This window comes from Muntiacus reevesi, chromosome 6 (genome assembly GCF_963930625.1).
Source record: "Muntiacus reevesi chromosome 6, mMunRee1.1, whole genome shotgun sequence".
Lineage (NCBI taxonomy): Eukaryota > Metazoa > Chordata > Mammalia > Artiodactyla > Cervidae > Muntiacus > Muntiacus reevesi.
This window is the reverse complement of record NC_089254.1, coordinates 91,968,811-91,994,158: the sequence shown is the minus strand read 5'-3', so window position 1 is coordinate 91,994,158 and position 25,348 is coordinate 91,968,811. Positions and strand designations below refer to the sequence as shown.

Genomic DNA, 25,348 nt, shown 5'->3' with positions numbered 1-25,348 from the left:
AATCAGAAAACACAAATACCAAGAGGTCCTTCACCCTTACTGTGATTACCGGAGGCAAAGCCGGCAGGTCAGCAGCTCTATACATTCACTCTCTGACCCCTCTTGAGCTCAGTATACTGGGTCAAAATGGACTACCGTTCACTTTAAATCTAGGGCGACTGATCTATATAGCTTTACCTAGTAACACAGATAAATCCATGGGATGAACTCGCCACTTGTCAAGGCTAAGAATTACAGTATTCCTTTTGAAAATGCCCAGTTAATTTTAAAATGTAGAGAGGTCAGCATATTGCTTCAAAAAAGGTTAAGAGCCTACTGATTGTGGAACTGGACTCAAGGCTGAAACTCATATATAACGGCATCTGAGAAGAATAATTTTGGTACCTGCTTACACATCATAATACAAGGTCTAGAAGGCAGGAAAGAAAACATGTAAGACTGGAAGCACAGCCATCCTGGGCAGATACATCCAGAGAATTCTCGAACCAATAAAACACCACAGGGCAGCGCTAATCTTCACATGGTCCGTGCAGCCCTCTGGCCACAGAGGTGCTTGGGAGTCAGCAGCTGAGTGCTAAGGATAGGAACCAACATCAGGCTCTGCATCTCTCACCCCAATACCAAACAAGAGGCAACGGGAATGCTGAGATTCTGCAAAATCTCATTTACAAAGAATTGGGGGGAGCAGGGAAGGGTACTGGTTAAAAGATGTCTGAAAACCAGAATCAAGTACCTCAGAGCAACGAGACCAGAGTTCAGATCCTAAATTTGAGGACTGAGGAACAGACACAATTCTGCCAGGCAAAGAATCAGTGCTTAGTAAGTGGTAACAATTGTTATTTATCAGAGAGCTGTCATAGAAGGTATTAAAGAAGTGACCCTCGAAATACACAGCCTAAAACCATGTAACTATGATGTGACAGTACAGGACCTTTATTTGATCAATTCATCCTTTAGCCAAATATAAAAATACTCCTTATGAACCCACTTTATTCTTTAGGAAGTAAAGATGTGGTTACCTGGGAACCAAAAGTTTTTCAAAGACCAATCACAGAAGAAAGGAAGCGGGGAGGGATGGGGAGTAGGGAAGGGTGGAGAGAGGAAAGGAAGGAAGGAAAGAAGGAAGAAGGAAGGAGAGGAAGAGAGAAGTGAGGAAGAAAATGTGAAAGAAAAACAGCTCCAAAATATGCAAGACAATTACAAAATGAAAATACATGCTTGTCACTACTGAAGAATACTCAAGAATTTCAAGATTCATAAATACTTCATTATACATTTGAATAATTTGTGAGTGAGATTTTGTCAAAAACTACCAACAAGTTACAGTGACTGCGGAGAAAATCACAACCAACTGCAAATGGGGCGACACACTCAAAACCAAATTTTTTTAAAATTTTCAACTGCTACAGCAACACACACAATGCGTGACTACATCTGCTACATTAAAACGAGAGCTTCTAACAGTAAAAGGCCCGAGTATCTTAGAACAGCTCCCCTTTCAGGCTTCCTCAAAAATAGTGGCAGAAGCCGAAGATCAGACTTAGAGGAGGAAAGAAGCAAGGCCATTGCCCTCTGTGATCCCCTGCATCCTGGACTAAAAGAAACCTGAATCACTCGTTAGGGTCATCACCACCACCAGGGGACCTCCCGCAGTCACAACACCTGGACCAATGGAAGATGCGACAGCCACCGGCTCTCAGAGGGATGGAGCCTTACCTGCTTTATCTTGTTTCGGGAGTTGGTGATGCGCTCTGTGATGCTCTGGTAGGTGCGGATGGCGGTTGTCAGTTCTGTGTAGTGCCGGACAATGAGTTCATCCAGGTCACGGTCACACCGCTCATAGGCTTCTTCGAGACGCCCCTTCTCGTTTTCTCTGTCTTCAACATCATCACTGGTAGACAGGGTCCTGTTTAAGACAGAATGTATCAGACTGAGTCAAACTTAAAAGCTGAAAGTAGAAACAAGTAGAGTTAAGTCAGTGAGGGTACATGCCCCTAGGAAATGAAACAAGTTACTAAAGGAAAATATGAAACATTTGCGTGGTAAATTCCAATAGCCTAGTAAGTGGATTTATATGTTTTCTAAATAAGGAATCTTCCCCTTCACTTTTCCCCTTGGCATGATCAGGAAACAGGCAACATGAACTCTGTAAAAGCCTGGGCACATCTCGATTTGTTTGAATGAATCCTAGTATGTCCATGTCCCTTATCAGTGACAAGTCTGACCAATAAGACCTAAGGACTTCTAGGAGTAGTTTCCTTCCAAGAAGATTAACAGGAAGCAAGTTCCTCTTCCCAACACTGGGTATTGTTATACAAAGCTCAGATAATCATACATTAGCCCTGTGATAATCCCGGAAGGAAAAGCCAAGAGAAACGACAAGCTACTGCCATCACATCACTGGGCCACTAAAGCGGCCAACCCACAGCAGCCTCAGCCCAGGACTCCTTGTGAGGGGAGATAATAAATATCCATCGCTGATGTCACTTTCACTGGGTCTTTTATAACAGAGCCAAAAGCATACTTACTGTAAAACTGCTGCTACAGTGAGGAACTGCCTTCCAAACAGTTCATTCAAATGACCTGAATTTGGTACAGAGCCCCCAGCGACCCAGAAATAAGGTCATGGTAATTCTAAAAATCCATTACAACAGCAATAATATCAGCTAAACTACCAGACAGCCCCTGCATTTACTATTCTTCCAACAGCACTAACAAGATTGATATCAATCAACAATAAGCAGCGAGTGAGATAGATACACTTATTAAAAATCTTTCAATAACTTAGTTTGATACATGGGCACAGAGCTTTGTTTCCTCTATTATCCTTCTTGAGTAATTTTTTTTTAATTTAGTGTTATAATCAGTAACAAAGAAACCTTTTTCTCTTATCTGTTGGCTGCCGTAATTTCGCTCCATTAAATTCCCTCAGATTTGTCAGCTTATACATTCAGCATACTTTATTTCATTTATCTTTTTTAATTTAGGGAGGGGGTAGTTTAGGCTTTCTGTGATGGATGCAATCAATTATAAAGTCCATCATTAGAACTGCTTTCGGAGATGGTCTGTCAGCAAATCAATCACCTATTCCCTTCCAGATTTTTGTAAGCAAACTACTGTAAAACAGTCTTTTTCCAAACTGTCATTTAGAGCAAAAGATCTTAATTCATGAGTCACACAATTTACAAAACATTATCTTCCAACTTAGAGGGAGATTCAGCAGGCCAGTCTGATACTAATCTAACCTCTAAAAAGAATTTTGTCAATGTGTTAAGGGATGTCAAGAGATGATGTCCAGCATGATATGGGGGAACAGGAGGGACAGAAATGGAATGAAGCAAAAGGCAACGCTTGGGGAGGGAGCGGTACCGGATATACACTGGGAACCCCAAGACTTGAAGGCAGGCCTTTCCCACGCCAGATCCTGTGTCCTCCTCTGTCAACTGGTAAGGCTACACCAGACTACCTCGGAGCTTACTTCCAGGAAGAAAATAACCCACAAGCATTGAGCTAATTAAGTAAATCAGAGCAGAGACCTTGGGGTGGGGGCGGGGGGTGGAGTTTCGGTTTCAAAGACAGAGCAACCAGTATTACTTGCAATATTTGGGTACAGGGCGGCTGAGCATGTCATCATGTTGTTTCTATGATACATAACTTTGCTCTTTAAATCCGAAACCTTCCAGGCTGTTAATCTAGAATAAAGCACAATCAGAAAATGCCTTCAATTTATCAACTGTCCCAAAGGGAAGAGTTCCTAGATATTTAACTATTAGTTCCCCCTGTTCGCAGCAAATGGCCACAGACTTTTTTCAAAGCTACACTCAGTCAGTTTGCCATCTTTATGAGGCTTTGCAGGATTTCCTCCCCACCATCTGTGGAAGGAAACATGCCAAGCATTTGACATCATTCACATTTACTAATACAACTACCACCAGGGAAAATGTCGGGCTGAGAGACCATCTTCGTGGGCATCAGCTGTCACTGTAACACATCACCACACATTAGGAATGATTCAGAAAACCGAAAGGGTTACTGAAATGAAGATGAGAATAAACGGGGTCTCTAAGCGAGTTTCAGTTCCTATGTTCATTTTCAGAGAAAATATCTGTATAAGGAAATAGCCTGTGCCATGTTTTGCCCCCACATCCAAAATTCATCCTCTAGATGTAAACTGGGCTGAATGACATTTGCCTTTAGTCAAAAATTTCTTGCATAAGAGCACTCTGAGAGGACAAAACCATTCAAGTTTTGTTTGTGCTTTGGGATTTGTTTGTTTCTGTGGACCATTTTTGAAGTCTTTATTGAATGTTACCTGCTCCTCTTTTATGTTTTTGATCTTGAAGCATGTAGAATCTTACTTCTGCAACCAGGCATTGAACCCACACCGCCTGTACTGGAAGTGCAGAGTCTTAACCACTGGCCCACCACAGAAGTCCTTAAAAAGTGTTTTGTTTTTTAATTAGAGAAAAGGAAAGCAGCAATAATAATAGCCACTAATATCTAGAGAGGCTGCACATTTTATAAAAAGTATGTTCAATCCAGAGAACAACCCACTGGACTGGGTCCTGTTAACATACTTCCTCTCTCTTTTCACAGATGCCAGAGCTGAGATTTAAGATAGTAAATTTGCCCCATCTCAGACAATGAGGGTAAGGGCTAGGGTGTGCATGTATGCTCACTGGCTCACTCGTGTCTGACTCTTTGCAACTCCATGGACTGTAGCCCACCAGACTCCTCTGTCCATGGAATTTCCCAGGTAAGAATACTGGAGTGGGTTGCATTTTCTACTCCAGGGGATCTTCCTGACCCAGGGATCACACCCAAGCCTCTTGCCTCTCCTCCAATGGCAAGTGGATTCTTCACCACTGCACCACCTGGGAAACCTAAGGGATAGTACAAGAATTCAAAACCCACATCGGTCTGTTTCCAGATTACGCTCCTATCTCCTACAGATTTGTGGGCTACTCTGGAATCAAACTGCTTGGGTTGGAACCCAGGCTCCACCGCTGCTGCCCATGTGACCAAGGTCACAGTATCTCCTTTTGCCCACCTATAAAATGGAGATAGTAAGTATACTTTCCTTATAGGGTTGCGGGTGAGAATTGGATGAAATTAAACAAGGCTTGGCATATCACTAGCACTCCATAAAAAAGGTTGGTGGCTGCCATTGTTGTAGTAATAGTAGTTAACTGCAATAAAGGCAGTAGCAGTTTTCCACAATGTCATAGAAAGGGCATCCTTTAGAGACAAAGGTTCAAATTTCCTCACCCCCAAATACTGGATCATTAGGCTCTGGGAATGAGGTCTGACCTCCCTTTCACTTTACTCCTCCTTAATGTCAAGAACTGTGAAGAGTCTGAGACTTTATTCTACTCAGAAGCTAACAAGTTAGCCTGCCACAGTTTCGTGGATGCTGGGAGAAGTCACAAAACTCCTGGGTGGGTCAGAAGCTAAGGACTTCATTAGTCATAGCACAGCAAGTAGCAAGAGCATCAGCATGTTTGGAGCAGACCGCTTGCCCCCGAGTCCCATGGGCAGTGGGAAGATAGGCCCAAATGGATGCCTGCTGAGTTGCTGAAGAGGACTCTGAGCTTTGAAAACTGAATTATTTACACTAGACAGTAAACATGCCTGCCATTTGCTCTGGAGGGAAAAATTATCTCTACCTTCTAAACAGGTCAAACAAACATCCTTGAGAGTCTAAAACAAAGGGCACCCATACTTTGCTCACAAGAACCTCAGAAACACAACCTTCCCAAAGAGAACTGTCCCCCAACAAAAATGAAACCTAATTGATTGGGTTCCTCCAGGGACTGCTCGGTGTCAAGTAATAGTCGACCATCAACAAAGATTCATTTCCAACCTGTTTTCAACAAAATGAGGCCAGAAATACAACGCCTCACACATTAAATATCTGCAAAATGAATGAATGATAGACCACAAAAGCAGACCAATTCTAGGGAGAGAGTCCCCACACATGCTCCTGAAACCCAGCGAATTTCAGTGTGGGATTATCCTACTTTAAGCAGGATAACCTGACCTGAACTGAGAGCAGGATGGAAAAGAAGGCTTGTGATTGAGCTCACCCTGCCAGCCAGGTCAGGAACCTCTCCTCAGCCTGCTAAGCCTCTGGGTAAAGAAAAGATCACTCGCTCACAAAGTCACTCCCCACAATTCTGAACTGCTCTACTTGCTACAAGGTCTTTCATTAAAATAAAATCCCCCTCTTTGTAATTTCTACCCATTGATGCTGGGGAGAAAAAGAGAAAGTGTTATTCGCTCAGTCCCATTGGACTCTGCGACCCCATGGACTGTAGTCCGCCAGGCTCTTCTGTCCATGGGATTCTCCAGGAAAAAAATACTGGAATGGGTTGCCATTTCCTTCTTCAGGGGACCTTCCTGACTTAGGGATAGACCCCAGGTTTCCTGCATTGCAGGCAGATTCTTTACCCACTGATCCTAATTCTGCCTTCTTCAGTAACATAAGTCTATTCCCTCTTTTATGTAGTCTTTCTTTAAATAGTAAAGGATTCTTTAATACTTTATCACATTCAACAGCTCCAGTTTCTTCATCCATTTCTTCTACAACAGGGAAGCCCACCAGCGTTGTTAATTTCTTCTGAAGTCCCCTTGAAAACAAGGGACACTCACAAAGGACTTACTGCATTACTCTCTGTGGTTTATACATACTAATTTATTCCAAACAACAACCTGTGAAGTAGGTGCAATTGTTCTCTTTTTACATATGACGAGTCAGAGTTGTGCATTTGAGGCACAGAACTTTTAAGTTGCAGAGCCAGGCCTCAAACCTGGGTAGTCTGGTCCTTAGAAGGTTCCCTACCTTGCCTCTCAAGATGTGGTACTCACAACTGACACAACACACTCCTAGTATAATGTGACCTTCCAAACAGAAAGGGGTTTTATAACCCATAAATTAGAGCACTCTATTTCTAATAATGTAACCTAAAACTACATAGAATTTTTGTAAACATTGAGTCCAAAAATGATCCAAGATCCCTTTGACAATAACTGCTGACAATCCAGCTTTCACTCTTCCTCTACTTGGGAGATTTGAAAACTAAATGCACAAATTTACATGACTTCTTGGGTCCCACCATTTTGGGTAAAGAAGATCAAAGTGAGGCACAGAATACAAATTACTGATTATCGATTATACAAACAATGATGTGGTTATTTTGTACACACAGTTTAAGGTAACACTCAAAATGGTCCTGCGAGACAGTATCACTGCCTTTTTACAGATCAGCTATCAAAGGAACAGAGAGGTAAAGTAACTTACACAAATGTACACAGCTAACATCAGAAATGAAAACAAAGTATAATGTCAAAATCCATGCCCTTCCCACTATACATGTTATGAAACCTGCTTTTCCTGGCTTCAGCTACTGGGCTGCAGGACTGTACCTTAATCAAGGTCCAGTCCACATGCGAAGAGAAGAGTGGACAGCCAGGAGATGTCAGGAGAGCACCCAGCAGCTTTTTTAGTATTAATAGTAACAGTCTTGAATCTGGACATAAGGTTTAAAAAACATGACCTAAAAGAAGACATGGAACAGAGAAGAAACTACTTGAAGCTGCCATCCCAAGATGCTTTCAAGATATGGAATCATTCTTCAGAACTTTTTCGATTCCTATCTCAAAATCATTATGCTTTACAAACTATTGCTAAGTTCACGAAAGTCGCTCAGTCATGTCTGACTCTGTGACCCCATGGGCTATCCAGTCCATAGAGGAGCATAAAAGCACAGATTTCAGTTAAGCTGGACACACACATTTCTGGATCACTAAGAATTTTTCACTAAGACAGCCCTGGCATTTGCATGATGAATTATATCACTGGCCGTGACTAATTAATCCCAGGAAGGAATTTATTTTCCCAGTGGACCTCAAGGACCATGGTACCTACACTAAGCTATAAGGAACATGTACACTAAATGATTCTAGTGAATTCACAGCCATCAGCTCCAAGCAAGCCCTATAAACAAGCACAAAAACCCAGGATAAATAACTGTAGATCTAAAACCAACTTTGCAAGCTCCCTTTTTGATACCAGCTTCTATATTTCAGGGTAGGCAGTCAAGTGTTTTGAAAAGAAAATAACTAGTCACCATAACTGGCTCCTTCTATGGAGCAATTTTGCCTTCACTTTGGACTTAATAGAGTGATGATGTCCAGACAAGAGAAAGTACACAAAAGTCCATATTACTCTTAAAAAAGACAAAGGAAAGATCAAATAAAAGAAAACGCCTATCTATGAAAATAGGGCTAGTCACCCAAAGGTAACCCATCACTCAAGAGAAACAATAACTTCCTGTCAAAGACAGAATAAGTGGGTGCAAATAGAAAAGATCTAGAATTCTACCATCAGGAATACAGCAGAAGTGTCTTAGTACACTGACCAAATGTCAAAGATAAGGCATCTTGCGAAACTTTCAAGCTCTTTGACCTTGGGCAAGTCACTGAACATGTCTGGGCCTGTTTCTTTCCTTGTCAAACAGACTGGATCATAAGAGAACCTGCCCCACCACATTATCAAGAGGATTGGAGAAGCGTTATGAATGCACTTTGTAAAATATAAAGTGCCCTCAATGCGTGGGTAGAAACATTATTAGCAATGAAATAAATCATTTGTGAATCACAACACTGTTAGCCCCAACCCCCTAAAGCTTCCCCCACTGGAAAATGCCTGAGGATATTTATTAACTGAGATCAGACCTTTTCTCTGTATTCTTACGGTGCCTGGCACATTAAGTGCTTAGGCAAAGCTAAATAATGAGTAGCAGCAAAATGCAGGCTCTGAAGAGGTCATGGAGGGTGGTTTCCTGCCTGAACAAACAACTGCAGCTAGATTATCTCACACAAAGAAATGCCTGTTCAGAAATCTCGAGGAAAGGGCCAACAAGAGTTCCCCTGACCCTGTTTAGTCCATTCAGTCACAGAACAAACCTCCAGCTTGGCAGGCACGGCTGTGACGTGGCTAGAGATGGAGCTGTGAGTAAAACCAGTCCCTCCCTCAGGAGGCGCGCAGTCTGGTCCAGTGGGGGAAGCAGCCGTGCATACAAGCCATGGAGGCCGGGAGAGCAAGGGAGCAGCTGCGGGAAAGTGAAGGCAGGGTATGGAGGAGACTCCATACAAGGAGGCCAGCAACGGGCGCTCAGATCAAGAGGGCGTCCGAGGGGCTTCCCGGGGAGCTCAGCGGTGAAGAATCCACCTGCTAATGCAGATGACGCAGGTTCGATCCCTGGTCCGGGAAGATCCCACGTGCCACAGGGCAGCTGAGCCTGTGCGCCACGACTGAGCCTCTGCTCTAGAGCCCGGCAGCCCCCGCCCCGGCGCCCCAGAGTCCACGCTGGCAACAAGAGAAGCCACCGCGATGAGAAGCCTCCACACGGCGGCTAGAGAGTGAGTAGTTCCAGCCCCACAGCTAGAGGAAAGCCCACACAGCAATGAAGACCTGGAAGAAGACAAAAAAAATTTTTTAATTAGGAAAAAAGTAAAAATAACAGACTTGACAATGCGGGAAGGAGAGGGTGGGACAAACTGCAGTAGCACAGAAACATGTATCACCACATGCAAGACAGCCAGCCAGCGGGGACCTGCTGCATGATGAAGGGACCCCAAAGCCGGTGCTCCGTGACCACCTCGAGGGGGGGGCTGGGAGGATGCAGGGAGGTTCGAGAGCGAGGGGACACGTGTATACCTATGGCTGGTTCATGCGGATGTATAGCAGAAATGAACACAGTATTGTAAAGCAATTATCCTTCAATTAAAAATAACTTTTTAAAAAATTTTTAATGAAAAAAATAAAAAGATGACATTTAAACAGAGCTTTCTAGAAAACTGGGGTGGAGGGGGGTGGGGAGTTAACTACCTGGGCACACCGATTCCAGAGACCACAGCAGATGCACAGATCCTGAGGCAGGACACGGTTGGCCGGTTAAAAGAATGAGAAATGGCCAAGAAGTCAATGTGGCTTCAGAGAAGCGAGGAAGTGATGACACAAGGTCAGGGAAGAGGCTGGGAGCCAGGTCAGGACAGTTTTTCGGGCTCTTACTCCAGAGGGTTCTCTCAAGTCGCTTGGGAGTTAGCACCAAGGCAAAGAGTGACAGCCTTCAAACAACAGCTAATGGTGAACAATGGGTAACAATAATGACTTTCAAGTTTCATTTCAATTCTATTCCACTTCTTTCCAAAAAAGATCTGAGATGGTTAGTACAAGAATTCGGACAATAGAAACGAGAAAGAGGAACTAGTTAAAGAGACGCAGAACAACAAAGCCATATAAATGTAAAACAGGTATGCAGGTCATATGGACAAATGTAGTGTGCATGAAATGAGCCCCCAATTCAACTTGGAGGTTCCTAGTAGCCGATGCAAAAAGGAAAACCTAGCCAGTAATCCAATTCTTATTCTTAAAAAGCCAGATTTCAGTTCCTCCAAGGAAGCAAACTTTAATACTAAACTCTTCAAAAAAATTCATTTAAAACAAGAAGACATTATACAATACAGTGAACAATGTCTTCAACAACCTTCTAAAAACAGTAACAAATCTTACATGGCCATTTCTTATAAGTTCCTCCAAGAATGTAACATTAAAACACAACTCAGACCTAAAAGATTTTCTAAGACCCTGAATATAGTCCAGAGTATTAAGCTTTCCAATGATTTTCATCTAAGAAGAGAATTTAGGGAATTTAAAGGACTAAGTGGATCAAATCATGTTTCATTAACTTCTGCCTTTCAGCAGGCCTTTTGATAGTTCAAGCTAACCAGACAGTAATTCTCTAAAGAGAGTCCACAGTACAAGTATTTGGTATTACAGGGCTAATAGAGGACTATTAAACATTATAAGACAGAAAAGCAGGTAGTAAGGTTGACAACCAATTGCAAAAAATTAGCCTAAGCAGGGCTCTTGCCTGCTTCTCAAGATTGCCAGATTGTCACTCTGAAAGCATTTTAGGATATTTTAACAAATAAGAATGCACAAAGTACCACATGTTATGGACTGAATTGTGACACTGACACATACACACAACCACACCACCAAGCACCACCAAATTCATTACGGTGAAGCCCTAACATAATTGCATTTGCAGGCAGGGCCTAGAAGGCAGGTCATAAAGATTCCATCAGGTCATATGTGCAGGGTCTTAATGGGATGGAACTGGCGTCCTTATAGAGAGGAAGAGACACCGAAGAGCCCCCTCCCTCTCCACGCGCTCACAGAGGAAGGGCCATCTGAGGACACAAGGAGAAGGTGGCCATCTCCCAGCCCTGACTGTACCGTCATCTCAGACTTCTGGTCTCCTAGAAGAGACTAGGAGATTCTAGTTTCCCGGTCACCCAGGCTGTGGTATTTTTTTACCGCTGCCTGAGCGGACAAGTACACCACCCTGTATAACCCAAGCAGTGTTATTCTGCTTGGGTAAAATCTCAAGGCAGATGTTATCAGTTACCCCCCACTTAACCACAGCAACACAGATTCTTCCACGAGAAAAGTCAGCTGCCTGATAAGAGTCTCAGATAACTGAATTAATTAACCTGCTATAAGAAATATTTAATATCATACACCTGAATTTTGGTGACACCTGCGGTATAATTAGCATTAAGTCTGACTTTCTGAAAACAGTTAATATGCTTAATTGTCTACTAAGGGCATTCCTTGTCGGCATCCAGTGACCTCTCCTCCAGGAATAATAAAGATTAACGGAACAATTAATGGAAATCCCTCCTAGCAACTCAGAAAAACTAATTACAAGTAAGGCTCCACATATCCAGAAATAACTTACTGGGACGCTACAGCTCTACACAGCAAAACCCACAGTAAAATCAAACCTCTTCAGGGATCCCCATTCTGGGAAGTACTCAACGGGACTCTCAGTAGACAAACTAGATATCACTGAGCCCCTCCATTTTTCCCCCCCATTCATCAAGCACCTGAATCCTTCCATCAGTACAGTCTTCTCTCATTAGGACAATTCTTACAAATTTTTTAAATTGCATCACAGAGAGAAGACAAGGAGTCATCTTTACAACATTCTAACATATTATAAGGCCCAAACTGAGAATTGTTAAATTCTCAGATATTCAAGGGTGAACTAATTTTGGAACCTCACTCCAAGCAGGAAGAAAACAATTTACTGATCTTTCTAGAACATAATATTCATTGTTGGCCCCAATGTAAGAAAAAAAAAAGTCCAGAGCTGACATGATTCTTGAAATTATGAACTGTTTTTTTCTAGCTAAAATGCTTTTAACTAGAAGATATTAAGCTACATTATCAGATCCACTTAGCCCTTATTTCAAGGGCTTCCCTGGTGGCTCGGCAATGAAGAATCTGCTTGCAATACAGGAGACCACCTGCAATACAGGAGACATAAGTTTGATCCCTGGGTCGGGAAGGTTCCCTGGAGAAGGAAGTAGCACCCCACTCCAATATTCTTGCCTGGGAAATCCCATGGACAGAGGAGCCTGGCGGGCTACAGTCCATGGGGTCGCAAAGAGTACATGCCTTAGTGACTAACCCACCACCACCACAGCCCTTATCTCAAAGTGTGAGTCAGATTTTCTTTTCCTCGAAAATAGTATTAGTAACAGCCAACCTAAGACACGCCTGATAGTAACATATACCTGTTATGTCAGGGAGGGCCCCAAGAACAGTTCTGAGTAACATTAAGTACAAACTACAATGGTGAAGAGAGGTTACTAAGACTATGAACCTGAGCAAGTTTCAAACTGGTCTTTAAAGCATGTTATGTGAAGCAGCGTCCTTCGATAAGAGGAATCCCAAGGCTCCCAATGAACTGTAAAAACAAGAGACCCTCATCGTGATTATGAGTTTTGTCAGAAAAAAAAAAAAGATCACACATTAAATACATGTGATATGTATCACTATATATATGATTATATATGACATCGTCACTCAAAGCATAACCAAATGTAACACTTTTAAATAGGATTTTATTACATTCAATTAGACAATGCAACTACTTCTTAATTACGTTTTACTAGATCCCACAAAATACAAGACAATCCTACCCCGACTGATGGAGATTCACAATGACAAGTTCCTCTGAAAACATTTTCTGAGGCATAAAAGCATCCCTTAATTCACTCCAAAGAAACTCACTTCATATCAAGTGACAATAAACAATTTCTGCTTTAAAGTCAATTGAAAATTCACGGGTGTCTTGCTTCAGACAGCACTTAGGGCCAATTACCACACCCGATGCATGCAGTTTTTTGTATTTCAATTAATTCAGTTATATAACCCACACTTCTGAGGACCAAAAGCAGTAAACTTGTAGCCAACAGAGAAGGCCATTACCAAAATTAAGTAGAATCACTCCTAATAAAGCCCACAATAGTCAAGGGTTGACAAAGTCAACTTCAAATCTCCCCCACCCTTAGTGAACCAAACTCCACCTCTCGTCCACTCCCATTTTAAGCATCACATCCTTAAAGCATGTCTTCAGTCATCTCATTTTTCACCTCCAGTGGAGTCTTTCTTACTACAACACAGTACAGCATTTGATCATTTTAAACGTGTAGACTATTTCCTAATGAGGAGTTTCTCGTGAGTTCCTCAGAAATAGTGCTTTATAAGATATTAACATTATATGCTGATAGGCTAGTTTGGAAATTCTGGGTTACACAAATCGAAGCAGGTTTCGTAACTACATTCATTTCCAGGAGACTTTAATATGTTAATGTTCAAGGTGCCTCTGGGAGAGAGTGTTTGGGTGGGGACGGAGTGAACAGAACATGACTATACTATGTAGCATTTCTGCAATTTATTAACCTACAGAACCTTGTCATTCCCACCACCTTCCATCTCCCCAGCACATATATTATACACATACATGTGCATGTTTATGGAAATTTCCAAACACGAACAGAAATTAAGGAACTCATCAAACTCAGCTTCAACAATCAGCAGCACATTCCCATCTTGTTTGGTCTATACCCACCACTGACTCCAACCTTCTTCTATATTATTCTGAAGCAAATCCTAGACATGATATTTTACTGGTTTATTTCAGTAAGTATCTCTTAAGAATAGTACTTTTCAAAAGACAGCCATACCATTATCTCAGTTAAAAACAAGTTAACAACACTACCTGGTTTCTTGTATCTTACTTTCCCAACTTACATCTTTAAGGGCTACTCAAAGCTTTGATGAGTGGTGGACTCACCTGAGACCCCTGTAGAACAGCAGATTCGGGTCAAGTGGTTCAGGTGGCACTGAAGATTCTGCATTTCTAACAAGCTCGTGATATTCAGTGCAATGATAGTAAGTTTAGACAGCAAGTTTCCAATGGAAAAACACCATTGAGATTTTTCCGTGTGAATTACATGCCACGGTATTCTTTGAAAGGGCTTTATAAAAATTTTTAAAAGAATAAGTAAAAGCCATTAAAGGTTCAAAGGTTCTCCGAAGGATCTTGAAATATGTTTCTTACCATGTCACATGATACACAATTCTCCCCTATAACTTCCTGTTAAATGGGGGGGGGGTGTCCCTGGTTTTTCAAGGTGAAACACACAAAGGACCTACAGACCAAGGTCATAACTCATTCCACAGCTAGAAAGCCGTTAACAAAAACATAAGGAGCAGCAGAGTATAAGACCAGAGGGAGCAGAGCTCACCACTGCAAACTGAAAAAAGCCAGCACAAGCTGAAACACCCCAATGCAAACAAAAAACCAACAACCAACAGAAACATTCTGAGTACTGTGCCGTCCAAAGAAAATCCATCTACTAGCCACACTAGACCTCAGGCTAACAAGCAATACCATCACAGGCACCAAATAAAACAAATAAATTTTTAAAAATAAATATATAAACAGATACAAACTAGTCCCAAGGCATTTCTAAGCATTCTGAAGGAAAAGCTCCTGAAAAAGAACTATATGAAGTTAACTTTAACTAAATACTCCACAAAATACTGCAAAATCAGAAAGATCATTAGTGCTGAGGTATCTAGTTCACTTTCAGGCTGCAATTTTTTTTAAAGCATCTTATGCTTCCTCTTTGAGCACAGGCAACCCAAAATTTGGGCCCAGGAAAATTAACCTTTTGAGATTTTGGTTTTTTTAAATATGAAGCACTGATAGACTTCTGCTCTGGGAATGGATGAAATCATAGGAAACGGATTTACCCTCCCATCCCAAACAACAAACAAAAGATTTCAAAACCTTGGGCATGAAAGCTGCTGGAGTTTGCTGGGCGGAGTCTTGGAGAAGACAGAGCTAAGCAGAGCACCTGGAGATCTGTGGAGGAGCGTCCTAGAGTCTTCACCCGAGCATGTGTGGTAGAAAACTACTCAAGGCCACAATAAGGATGACCTGAAAGCACTTGCGAGAACCACGATCTGAAATCACACACAGCCAGGGTGAAAAATCTCACCACTCACAGGGCACTAGCTGGAGTAGTAAGGAGGATTCTGCCACAGTCTGGGATAAAACTGCCCTAAACTAAATGCTGCTTGGCTCCTGACTGTTGCTTACTTGCTAAGTCCCATCTGACTCTTGCAACCCCATGGACTGGAACCCACCAGGCTCCTCTGTCCATGGGATTCTCCAGGCAAGAATACTGGAGTGGGCTGCCATTTCCTTCTTTAGGGGAATCTTCCCAACCCAGGGATTGAACCCCTGGCTCCTGAATTGCAGGCGGATTCTTTACTGCTGAACCATGGGGGGATGCCAATTAGCAAAATTTAAAACAGGGCCTCAAAGGGCCACACTGTTTCTGAGTAAGTTAACCACATCCCAGAAAACAACACTCAAGAATATTTATCGGAGAACAAAGATATCCAACATGAGTATATAACAAGGTAAAAATCACAAAGTCTAGCATCCAAGAAGTGCAAAGCATATGGGGGGAGGGAAGATTAATCAACTGAAATGAACCCCAAAATGATGACATGATAAAATTAGTAAACAAGAACAGTTAAAGAGTTACCTGTATTCCATATGTTCAAGAAACTACAGGAAAGGCTGAAAATATTTTTTTTAAAGACCCAAATTAAATCTCTGAAAGAGCAAAACCACAATCTAATAAAAATTACATTACATGGAGTTAATAGCAGAATGGGAATTGCAGAAAAGATTAATGAAGTTTAACACACAGCAACAGGAACCATATCCAAAAAAACAGAAACCCACCTAGGAAAAAAAAAGACCAAAAAATAAACAGAAAGACAGCATCAGTATTCAGGGAGCTGTGGGATGACAGGAAGTGTCTTAAACTACTTAGAGGTAAATCTGACAGTCCACAACAACACGTGGACTTACACTTGAAATCTACAAAGAAACTGGTGAGAGGAATTGAGTGAAGAGAGATAATACTATTTATGGATCAGAAGACATAATGTTGCGATGTCAATTCTCCCATATTAATCAGGACATTCAATGCAACCCTAACCAAAATCCCAGTGGGTTTATTTTAAAAATTGATTGGTTAATTCTAAAATGGACATGGAAATACAAAGAACCTAGAAGAGCCAAAATTAACTTTGGAAAAGTAGAAGAGAGTTGGAAAGCTTATGTTATCTGTCTCCAAGACTTATAAAAGCAGAAATCAAGGCTGTGTAGTATTGTCATTAAGATAAACAGACTAGAGAGTCAAAAAATAGATCCACACTGGCCACCTGATTTTCGATAAAGGTACAAAAGAAATTCAGGGGAAAAAGAAGTCTTTTAAACAAGTGGTGTTGGGAACAACAGGATATCTTTACAAAAAAACTGAACTGGAAAAAAAATTAACAAGGATGCCAGAAGTGTCTATCTTGACATGGGCAGTGGTTACAAAAGCAAAAACTGTCATATACTTAATATGTGTGCACTTTACTATATGTATATACACCCTAAAAATGGAGACAGTAAAGTTATGTTTAACACAGAGTATATCATTTTTTTTTTTTTTTTTTTTACTATTTCTATCTATCCATTCAACATTTCATACAGAGAGACAGACACAGAGAAAGGGAAAGACAGAGAGAGATCTGAAATGAGGTTCAGCTAATACTAGTGATGGTAGCTGAAGGAAAATAAAGTTTGGAATAATATTTTTTTACTTTCATCTGCAATTTTTTGCATTTCCATGGTTTGATTACTTTACAATGAGTATGTACCATTTTTATAACAATGCAATGATATTTTAAAAAGCTTAAAGAAAAGTTATTAACAATGATTAATTCTACGTGAAGAGACTATGAGTAATTTATTTTTTAATTCCCCCAGTTAAATATTTATACATTTACAAATATATCATTTTGTTATGCTAAAAGTATGTTAACTTTGTCATAACTACAACTATCAAGCCTCTGTATATACCTGGACAGGATCGACATAAAAACCTTAAAAACAAAAACAGTATTTTGAGAAACGGGATTTTTAAGACAATGTTTCTCTTTGATGATTTTTTCTTAACAAGTTTGTGTGATACAATTTTTATAAAAGAAAATGGGAAAAGTTGCAATGACAAGCGTGCAAAAAAGAGAAAAAGCACAAAAAATGTTGGTGAAGACCTCACAAATATACAACAACGGAGAAAAGATCATCTTTTCAACAAATGGTGTGAGAACTGAACATTCACCACAAAAATCAGTCTACACAGAGATCTTATAGCTTTCACAAAAATTAACTCAAAATGAATATGAGATCTAAATATCAAACACCTAGAAGTTAGCAAAGAAGAAAACTGAGATGACCTTGGGTACAGCAGTGAAGTTTTAGCTACATTTTGATGTCCAAGAAAGAAACAAGTGACAGCTGAATTTTACTAAGATGAAAAACTGCTGAGCAAATCACCCAACATTAAAGAGCCTGGATGGGAGAGGAGGTGGGAGAAGGGTGGTGGTGGTCTAGTTGCTCAGTTGTGTTTGACTCTTGTGACCAAATGGACTGTGAGCGCCAGGCTCCTCTGTCCTCGGGATTTTTCAGGCAAGAATACTGGAGTGGGTTGCCATGCCCTCCTCCAGGGGATCTTCCCAACCCAGGGATCCAATCTAGGTCTCCCGCATTCAGACGGATTCTCTACCATCTGAGCCACCAGGAAAGCTCAAGAATACTGGAGTGGGTTGCCAAGCCCTCCTCCAAGGGATCTTCCCAACCCAGGGATCAAACCCAGGTCCCCCGCATCGCAGGCGGATTCTTTACCACTGGGCCACAAGCGAAGCCGACAATCTCCAGGCCTCTGCTCCAACGACCATTCCTGCCACAATTTGTGTCATGGACCTCAAAGCTGTTTGTTCAAAGCTATAACCAAAATGTGGACTCCCGCAACCAAGTGTATTTTGAATTAAATACAGGGCTGACCAAAATACTCTGAAGAGAAAGGGGCTTTAACAGGTGTCTACAATAAACGATTTTCTAAGTTTCTGAAATTCCAACTTCTGTGAAGACATAAAAGTTGATGACAATGTGCTCCTTTTACTGCCTTCAGACCTCCTTGCCATCTGTAAGCAGTGTCTGTCCACAAAAGCTCTGCTCTGAGGTTTCAAGGAGGTCGCCTCCAGTCACAGCTGAAGTTTGTCTTCCCAATTAAGCCGGCTATTAAAGGCCAACTTATAAAGAGAAGAGAGTCAACACTTAATTGGGAAGTAAATCACCTAACAGTAAGTGGTAGACACATTTCCCAATTAAAAATCTGACAAGATCTCAGAAAAATAAAATAGCATCTCCAAAATGCCATCTTGCTTGTTTCCCGTTTAGAGAGGCTGCCTGCCCCAACTTCACAGGAAGCAAAAGGTTAGGGGGGGAAAGATCAATAGAAAAGTAGGAAATGCTGTGTCTGCGTGTGTCCGCAAAACTGTCCAGATTGTACACCAGCAGGTAATCAGGTCTCTGTCCACCCGATTAGTTTCATTTTAAAGGGTCAGGGGCAAGACTTAAACCAAAAGCTGTGGTTAACAGCAGCTTCTAAAATCAATCCTAAACACTATGCCTCCTCATCAAAGCCCCGCCTCACAAAAGAACCTCTTCTGTTAAATCCCAGAGTGCACCCTCTGAATCATCTGGCCGCCCTGAAATGGTTTTATTAAGTATTTTATAAATGGCTAAGAATTTCACTTATCAGTCTAAAAGCACTTAAATAACCCATCCACCAAATGTAACCCCTCCACTACAATTACGCTATATTTTTTTACATCATTTTGACTTTTAAATGCCTTAAAGTGATGCACTATCACACAAGCAAAATAGTCACCATTTAATTACTTGGTACCATGGCTGCACATAGTGATGAAGCGTGGGTATTCCCCATGTCTACTCTGACACCGTCCTCAGGTCAAACCCTCATCCACCTACAGTCTTTTTCCAGTTAAAAGATGCTTCTAACAATAAATGGTGTTCCAACTAATAGGAATAGTAAGAGAATATAAAGTGCTATGCTAATATTAATACATAAGAGAGTACAGAAATGACACTTTTTACATATCAGAGCAGGAGAACTGAAGGAGAATTTTTAACATTCACTATTCAAAAAAGGAAAACAACTGCCCATTGATAGAAAAAGATAAAGCTAAACTAATCAAACTCTTCAAAGGACAATGGACTCCATCACTCACAAGTCATTTATTTTGTGACAAAGTGACAGGTCCAAAGAAGCCTGGAAGAGAACTGGCATGTACCAGAGACATCTTCAGGGATGTTCAGATTTTATAAACATGAGTCTAAAATGGTTTTCCTTTCTGAGGCTTGTTGCCAAAGCAACCAGGAAAGCTACAGTCTTTGAGAGAGAATTTGAAAAGAGGTTAAGGATAAGAGGAGGTAATCAAAGTTTCATGTGAGGAATTTACAATCATGAATACAATGTTGCAAGAAGAGTAACAGGAAGAATACAAATTGAACAGATAGACAAAGCAGCAACTTCAGAGTCACAGAACAATCTACTAACAAGAGATAGGAATCCTCCATTCTTTTTATTTCCATTTTATTGCGATATATTTGACATACAACATTGTAATTATTTAAGGTACACATGTAATGATTTGAGATATACGTATATTGCAGAATGATTAAGCCAGTAAGTTAGCATCCATCAGCACAGATTTTTCCTTGTGATAAGAACTTTTAAGAGCTACTCTTAGTAACTACTTTCCTCTTTGCATTCTTTCCTCAAGTACGCCCCCCCCCCCGAAACTCCCCCACCCCAAATACCAAAGTAAAACGACCATTTTCCTCTCATTTGCTGCTATTATTTATGAAATGGAAACCACTGGCTGTTTCAGAGCACATCAGGGAGGAAACAAGGAATTAGCAACACCCAAATTTTCACTCCAACATCAAAATTTTCCTGTGACTCAGAGAAATGTTGAAATACTCTGACACCAGTAACATCCAGTCTAAAACAAGGTCCTATGTAACCATGAACCCCAATCCTTACTAACCTTGCCCAGGATGCTAGGTCTGGACACTCCAATATAGCATGCTGGTAACAGATTATAAAAAAGTAAAAATGTTATTCAAGTGGTCTGAGGTGGCCAAGGACAGAGAAGAAAAATGAGTTAACAGTATACAACAGAAGTCAGAGTAAAAAATGTCCAGGTCCAAATCATGGTGGTAATGTGAAGGTAACAGAGATGGAAATAAGAGACACATGGGCAACCACCAAATCATATTCCATAACACCCAGCAGGAGATTGCTCCTGAAGAACATATAGGCACAGTCAACCAAAGGCAACGAATGTTTCCAATCAGTATCAGTAAAAAAAAAAAAAAAAAGCTTTAGTTTAATATAAAGGGTTTTTCCAAATATAAGACATTTTGGGTAAACTTAAATGACCTTTAAGAAAACTGATATACAAAATACAAGAAATGAGCAAAGACTACAAAATCATAAATACATAACTGAGAAGGTACATTTGTATATACTGCTATCTTCCCTAATCCCCACTCCACTTTTGTTGAAAATAACTGCTCCTTCTCCTAGATTTCCAGCACATTTCATCTGTCTCTTCTAGTCTTATGTCACGTTGTTACTTACATATTTTATCCCTCAAGTAGTCTACACTCTCAAGAGTACCATCATGTCAGATTCATCTTTGCAAAACTCGGGGCATTCACTCATTCATTCAACAAATATTTACTAACTACATAGTAAGTGCCAGGCTCTGTACAACACACTGGCACTAAACTTGTATTGTTTAAATGAATGTTGACTAAAAAGCAAAAATAAATAAATAAACAAGTTGAAAAAGGAATCCAAATAAATTCATGTATTATAGTTCCTCAGGAATGAAGCTGGGGAACTAAAAATATTGTACTTGGAGTTTTAGTATCACGATAAACATTTACACTACTTGTGTTTTGTCTTGGCAAGACTGGGTCCACAGGAAAACTGCATTTCCTCTGTATGACCTACCAAGTATATCACATACGTCCATAAAGAGAAGAATTATCCTCTTAATCCTAAAGAAAATTTAGTAATAATGATTTCATATGTCACAATCTTACTTCTAGAGAAGCCTAAATACCCATGAGATGGGTCTTTATCAGTCCATGAGCAGGTGGACTGTTCTAAAAGTTAGATCTGTTCATTCATTCAAATGCTTACTAACTACCAGATACTGTTGAGCCTGGGTTTTTAAAAGGTCATCAGAAGCCCACCAAAACTCAACCAAAAGTTTGGCATAGGTGGGGGAAAGGGGGAAGGAGATGTTTCATTTTATGAAAAATACATGGATTGAAATTCACGTGCTAACAGCATAACATGTCATAATACATTTTGTTCAGCCTGCTTTTAGCCACTCCCTTGAATCATCCTTAGCGGGTTCTGAATGAATTCTCCACTCTTACTATAATTTACTTTAAGAAAAAGTGGCCCCTAGAAGGTCGACCACTCCTTACTTCCACCATATACAGTCTGGGAAAATGATATGCATAGAGGATAACTTGAAATTTGTTTTGCTTTTTAAAGACTAGACAGGAATACGAAGGCAGAACAAAAGGCAGCATGGATGTGTGCCTTCAAATCCACAACTCTTCTGACCAGCTCACGACAGGCTATCGTATTTGAGGCTCAGCCTTTCACAGGTGGTTGGAGGTGTTCAACGTGTGAAAACAAAATCTGCAATTTGTGACAGAGGTCTGCGGACGTCAGGGCCTGACACCCAGAAGTCCAGGGAACAAGGTGAGCGATGCTGAAGACAATCAATACATGTATGAATAAGTGAACACACCTGGCTTTCTCTACCAAACCCCAAATAGCGTGCTTTTAGGGCCCGGGGACCCTAGTGGAAAGCTCTGGCAGTAAATCAGAAAAACACTGAGAGGCCAGGCTCCTCCCTCTGGCCCAACCCCAGAGAAAAAGTGAGAACTGCGGGGGCCCTTGGGAGGGGCTGGGGGGAGGCAAGGAGGAAAGGGAGGGGTCGGCAGGGTGGAACCCAGCTAACCCTTCTCCCTTCCAAAGCGGAAATCGAGCCGCTGCCCCCGTCCCCTGCCCCTGCCTCCTGCCTCCCTCACCTGATCACAGAGATGAGCAGCCCCGAGGGGTCTTTGCTTTTGCTGACTGTGCTTCTGTATTTCCCACCAGCTCCTTCTGCCGCCATCTTGGTGCGAGGGGGGAGAGCGGGTGGGCTGGAAGGAACCAAGTGTAAACTCTGTAATTGACCTCTCTGGAGAGTGCACCAATGGGAGAAAGGAAATCCAAAGTCACGGAACTGGATAACCCAATCGCTGAAGAGAGGAGGCGGGACCTAGGAAGTAAGGTTCAGGGGCGCTCTAAGCACTCTGGGAATTGTAGTTTCCTTCCGCGGTTCCAGGGCGCGCAGGAAAACTAATACAGTTGCGATTTAGTGAAATCTTCTTATATCTTTATTTGTACTTATTCTGATCTTGAGTTTTCCCCCCAGCTTTATTGTTTTTATAATTTTATTAGTTTTTAAATCATATTTATCTGATGATGCCAAAGTGCGTACATGGGGTGTGTGTTTCAGTAGGGTCTGTGTTTGATGCCTGTATGACAGTTTTAACTTTAAACACAAGTAGTTTTTTTTAAATCCAATAAAATGCGGAAATGGATAGATACAGAAATTCTTTTCTGTAGTATTATCTAAAACTAAATGCTTACGCATTCGTTTAATGTGTGAATTCAGTTATTTTGTTATTTCCGGACAATTCTAAAAAACATGCAAAGAGCAACACACAAATGGATATTGATAAAGAAAACAGAAAAACCCAGAAGCAAAACTGACCAGTTTGCAGATTCCTTTTCTTCTCAAGCTAAATAAAATATAACTGGCAATAATGCACAAATATGCTTTATTAAGATTTTTACTGGTAAGTTTTCATATGTCCTGCATCTGGCTCAACTGGCTTAGTCATAAATTCAGTAGATGAAATGAAGAGAATAAGATTACCATAAGAATGGAAAGTGCATAAATTGAAGAGGGAAGGTAGTGAGTGATCTGCTTAGTAGCAGTAGAGATGAAAGAACTTCAGAGATGAATAGAAAGCAAACAGAGAGGTCCTGGAGCTGTGAAATAGCAAGCACAGAGCACCTCCTCTACTTTGATTAGGCAGGTGTCAGTTGGCAGAGGTTCACAGTGATTTTATAAAATAACTTGCAGATACACACACACACACACACACACACACACATATTTTTTTTTAAGTGTTCCTTACCTTTGGCTCAATAATTCCAGTTCTAGGGGTTCTGATTCTAGAGAAATAGAGATTCAGAAAAAAAAATTTTTTAATTCTTAAAACAACATAGAAGTATTAAATAAATTATAGAACATCCACACAAGAATATAACATGTAGCCACTGGAAATCATAATTTTAGTGGTTTTTGATGAAGAAAAGATGTTCATGATATACTTGCAAAAAGCAGGTTATAAAAGTAAAGAATGCACATATGTGAAAAGGGGTAATTGAGCCTAGTGGCTAACGATGTAGGCAGTAAGAAGAAAAAAAAACAGGATCACCTCAGTTGATACAGAAAAAGGTTTAGACAGAATTTAACAACCTTTTCATGATAAAATGCTCAGAAAACTGGAAGTAGAAGGGAATTTATTCAATATGATAAAGATTGCTTATTAAAAACACGCAGCTAACACTCAGTGGTCAAAAACTGAATGCTTTTCAGCTGTGATCAGGTACAAAACAAAGATGCCCACTTTGCCACATCTGTTCAGTGAAGTACTGAAAAGTCTAGCCAAAACAATTAGGCAAGTAAAAAATAAAAGGCATTCAAATTAGAAAGGAAGAAGTAAAACCATCTCTATGTGTAGAGAAGGTGGTTGACATATGGAAATCCTAAAGAATTTTTTAAAAGCTATTAGAGCTAATAAATTAATTCAGCAAGGTTGCAGGATGCAATATGAAAACAAAAATATCAATAGTATTTTTAGACACTAGCTATGAACAATCAAAAAAGGAAATTAATGAAACAATTCCATTTACAATAACATCAAAAAGGATAAAATATTTAAGAATAAATTTAACCAAAGAGATGAAAGACTTAACCACTGAAAACTACAAAACTTTGCTGATAGAAATTAAAGTAGATGTAAATAAATGGAAAGACATCCTGTGAGCATGGCTTGGAAGAATTAATATCATTAATATGTCAGTTCTCCCTAAAGCTATCTACAAATTCAGTGCAATCCTTATGAGAATTCCAATAGTCTTTTTGCAGCATTGGAAAACCTGATCCAAAAATTTAAATACAAGGGATTTACATGTATTGCAAGGAACCTCAAATAGCCAAGAAGAATCTTGAAAAACCTATGGTTTGATATGTGGTATATGATTGAGGTATCAACAAAATGTGCCGTAATAACAAAATGTGACATATCAGTATCCAATGGAATATTATTCAACCATAAATGGAAATGAAATACTAATACATGCTACATCATTAATAAAACTTGAAAACATTATACTAAGTGAAAGAAGCCAGACGCAAAAGGCTCCATAGTGTATGATTCCATTTATTTAAAAAAAAAAGATACCTAGATTAGAAGAATTCATACAAACAGAAAGCAGATGGGTGATTTGCAGGGGTTGAGAGGTGGTGGGAATGGAGAACAACTGCTTTATAGACGCAGGGTTCCTTGTGATTCACTCCCAGCCCTTCACCTGCTTGTTAGATTATCTTGGTGTGTGCATGCTCAGTTGTCTCCGACTCTTTGCAACCTCATGAACTGTAGTGCACCAGGCTCCTCTGTCCATGGGATTTCCAGGCAAGCATGGTGGAGTGAGTTGTCATTTCCTCCTCCAGGGGATCTACCCAACCCAGGGAACAAACCGGAGTCTGCAGTGTCTCCTGCATTGGCAGGAAGATTCTTTACTACTGTGCCACCAGAGGAGCAGACTGTCT

The 25,348-nt window shown here is 40.6% G+C and overlaps 1 protein-coding gene across 2 annotated transcripts in view; it reads right to left on the bottom strand.

Annotated features, from left to right (window-relative positions):
* The window catches only part of EXOC4 (exocyst complex component 4), a 799,876-nt gene extending 777,264 nt beyond the window's left edge, over window positions 1-22,612 (bottom strand). For both annotated transcript variants that reach the window (XM_065939451.1, XM_065939452.1), the window contains exons 1-2: window positions 22,488-22,612; window positions 1,717-1,906 (exon numbers count right to left, since the gene is read on the bottom strand). In XM_065939451.1, the coding sequence (XP_065795523.1) occupies window positions 1,717-1,906; window positions 22,488-22,573 (276 nt within the window). In that variant the 5' untranslated portion in view covers window positions 22,574-22,612. The remainder of the gene's footprint in view (window positions 1-1,716; window positions 1,907-22,487) is intronic.
* Window positions 22,613-25,348: the final 2,736 nt, after the last annotated feature.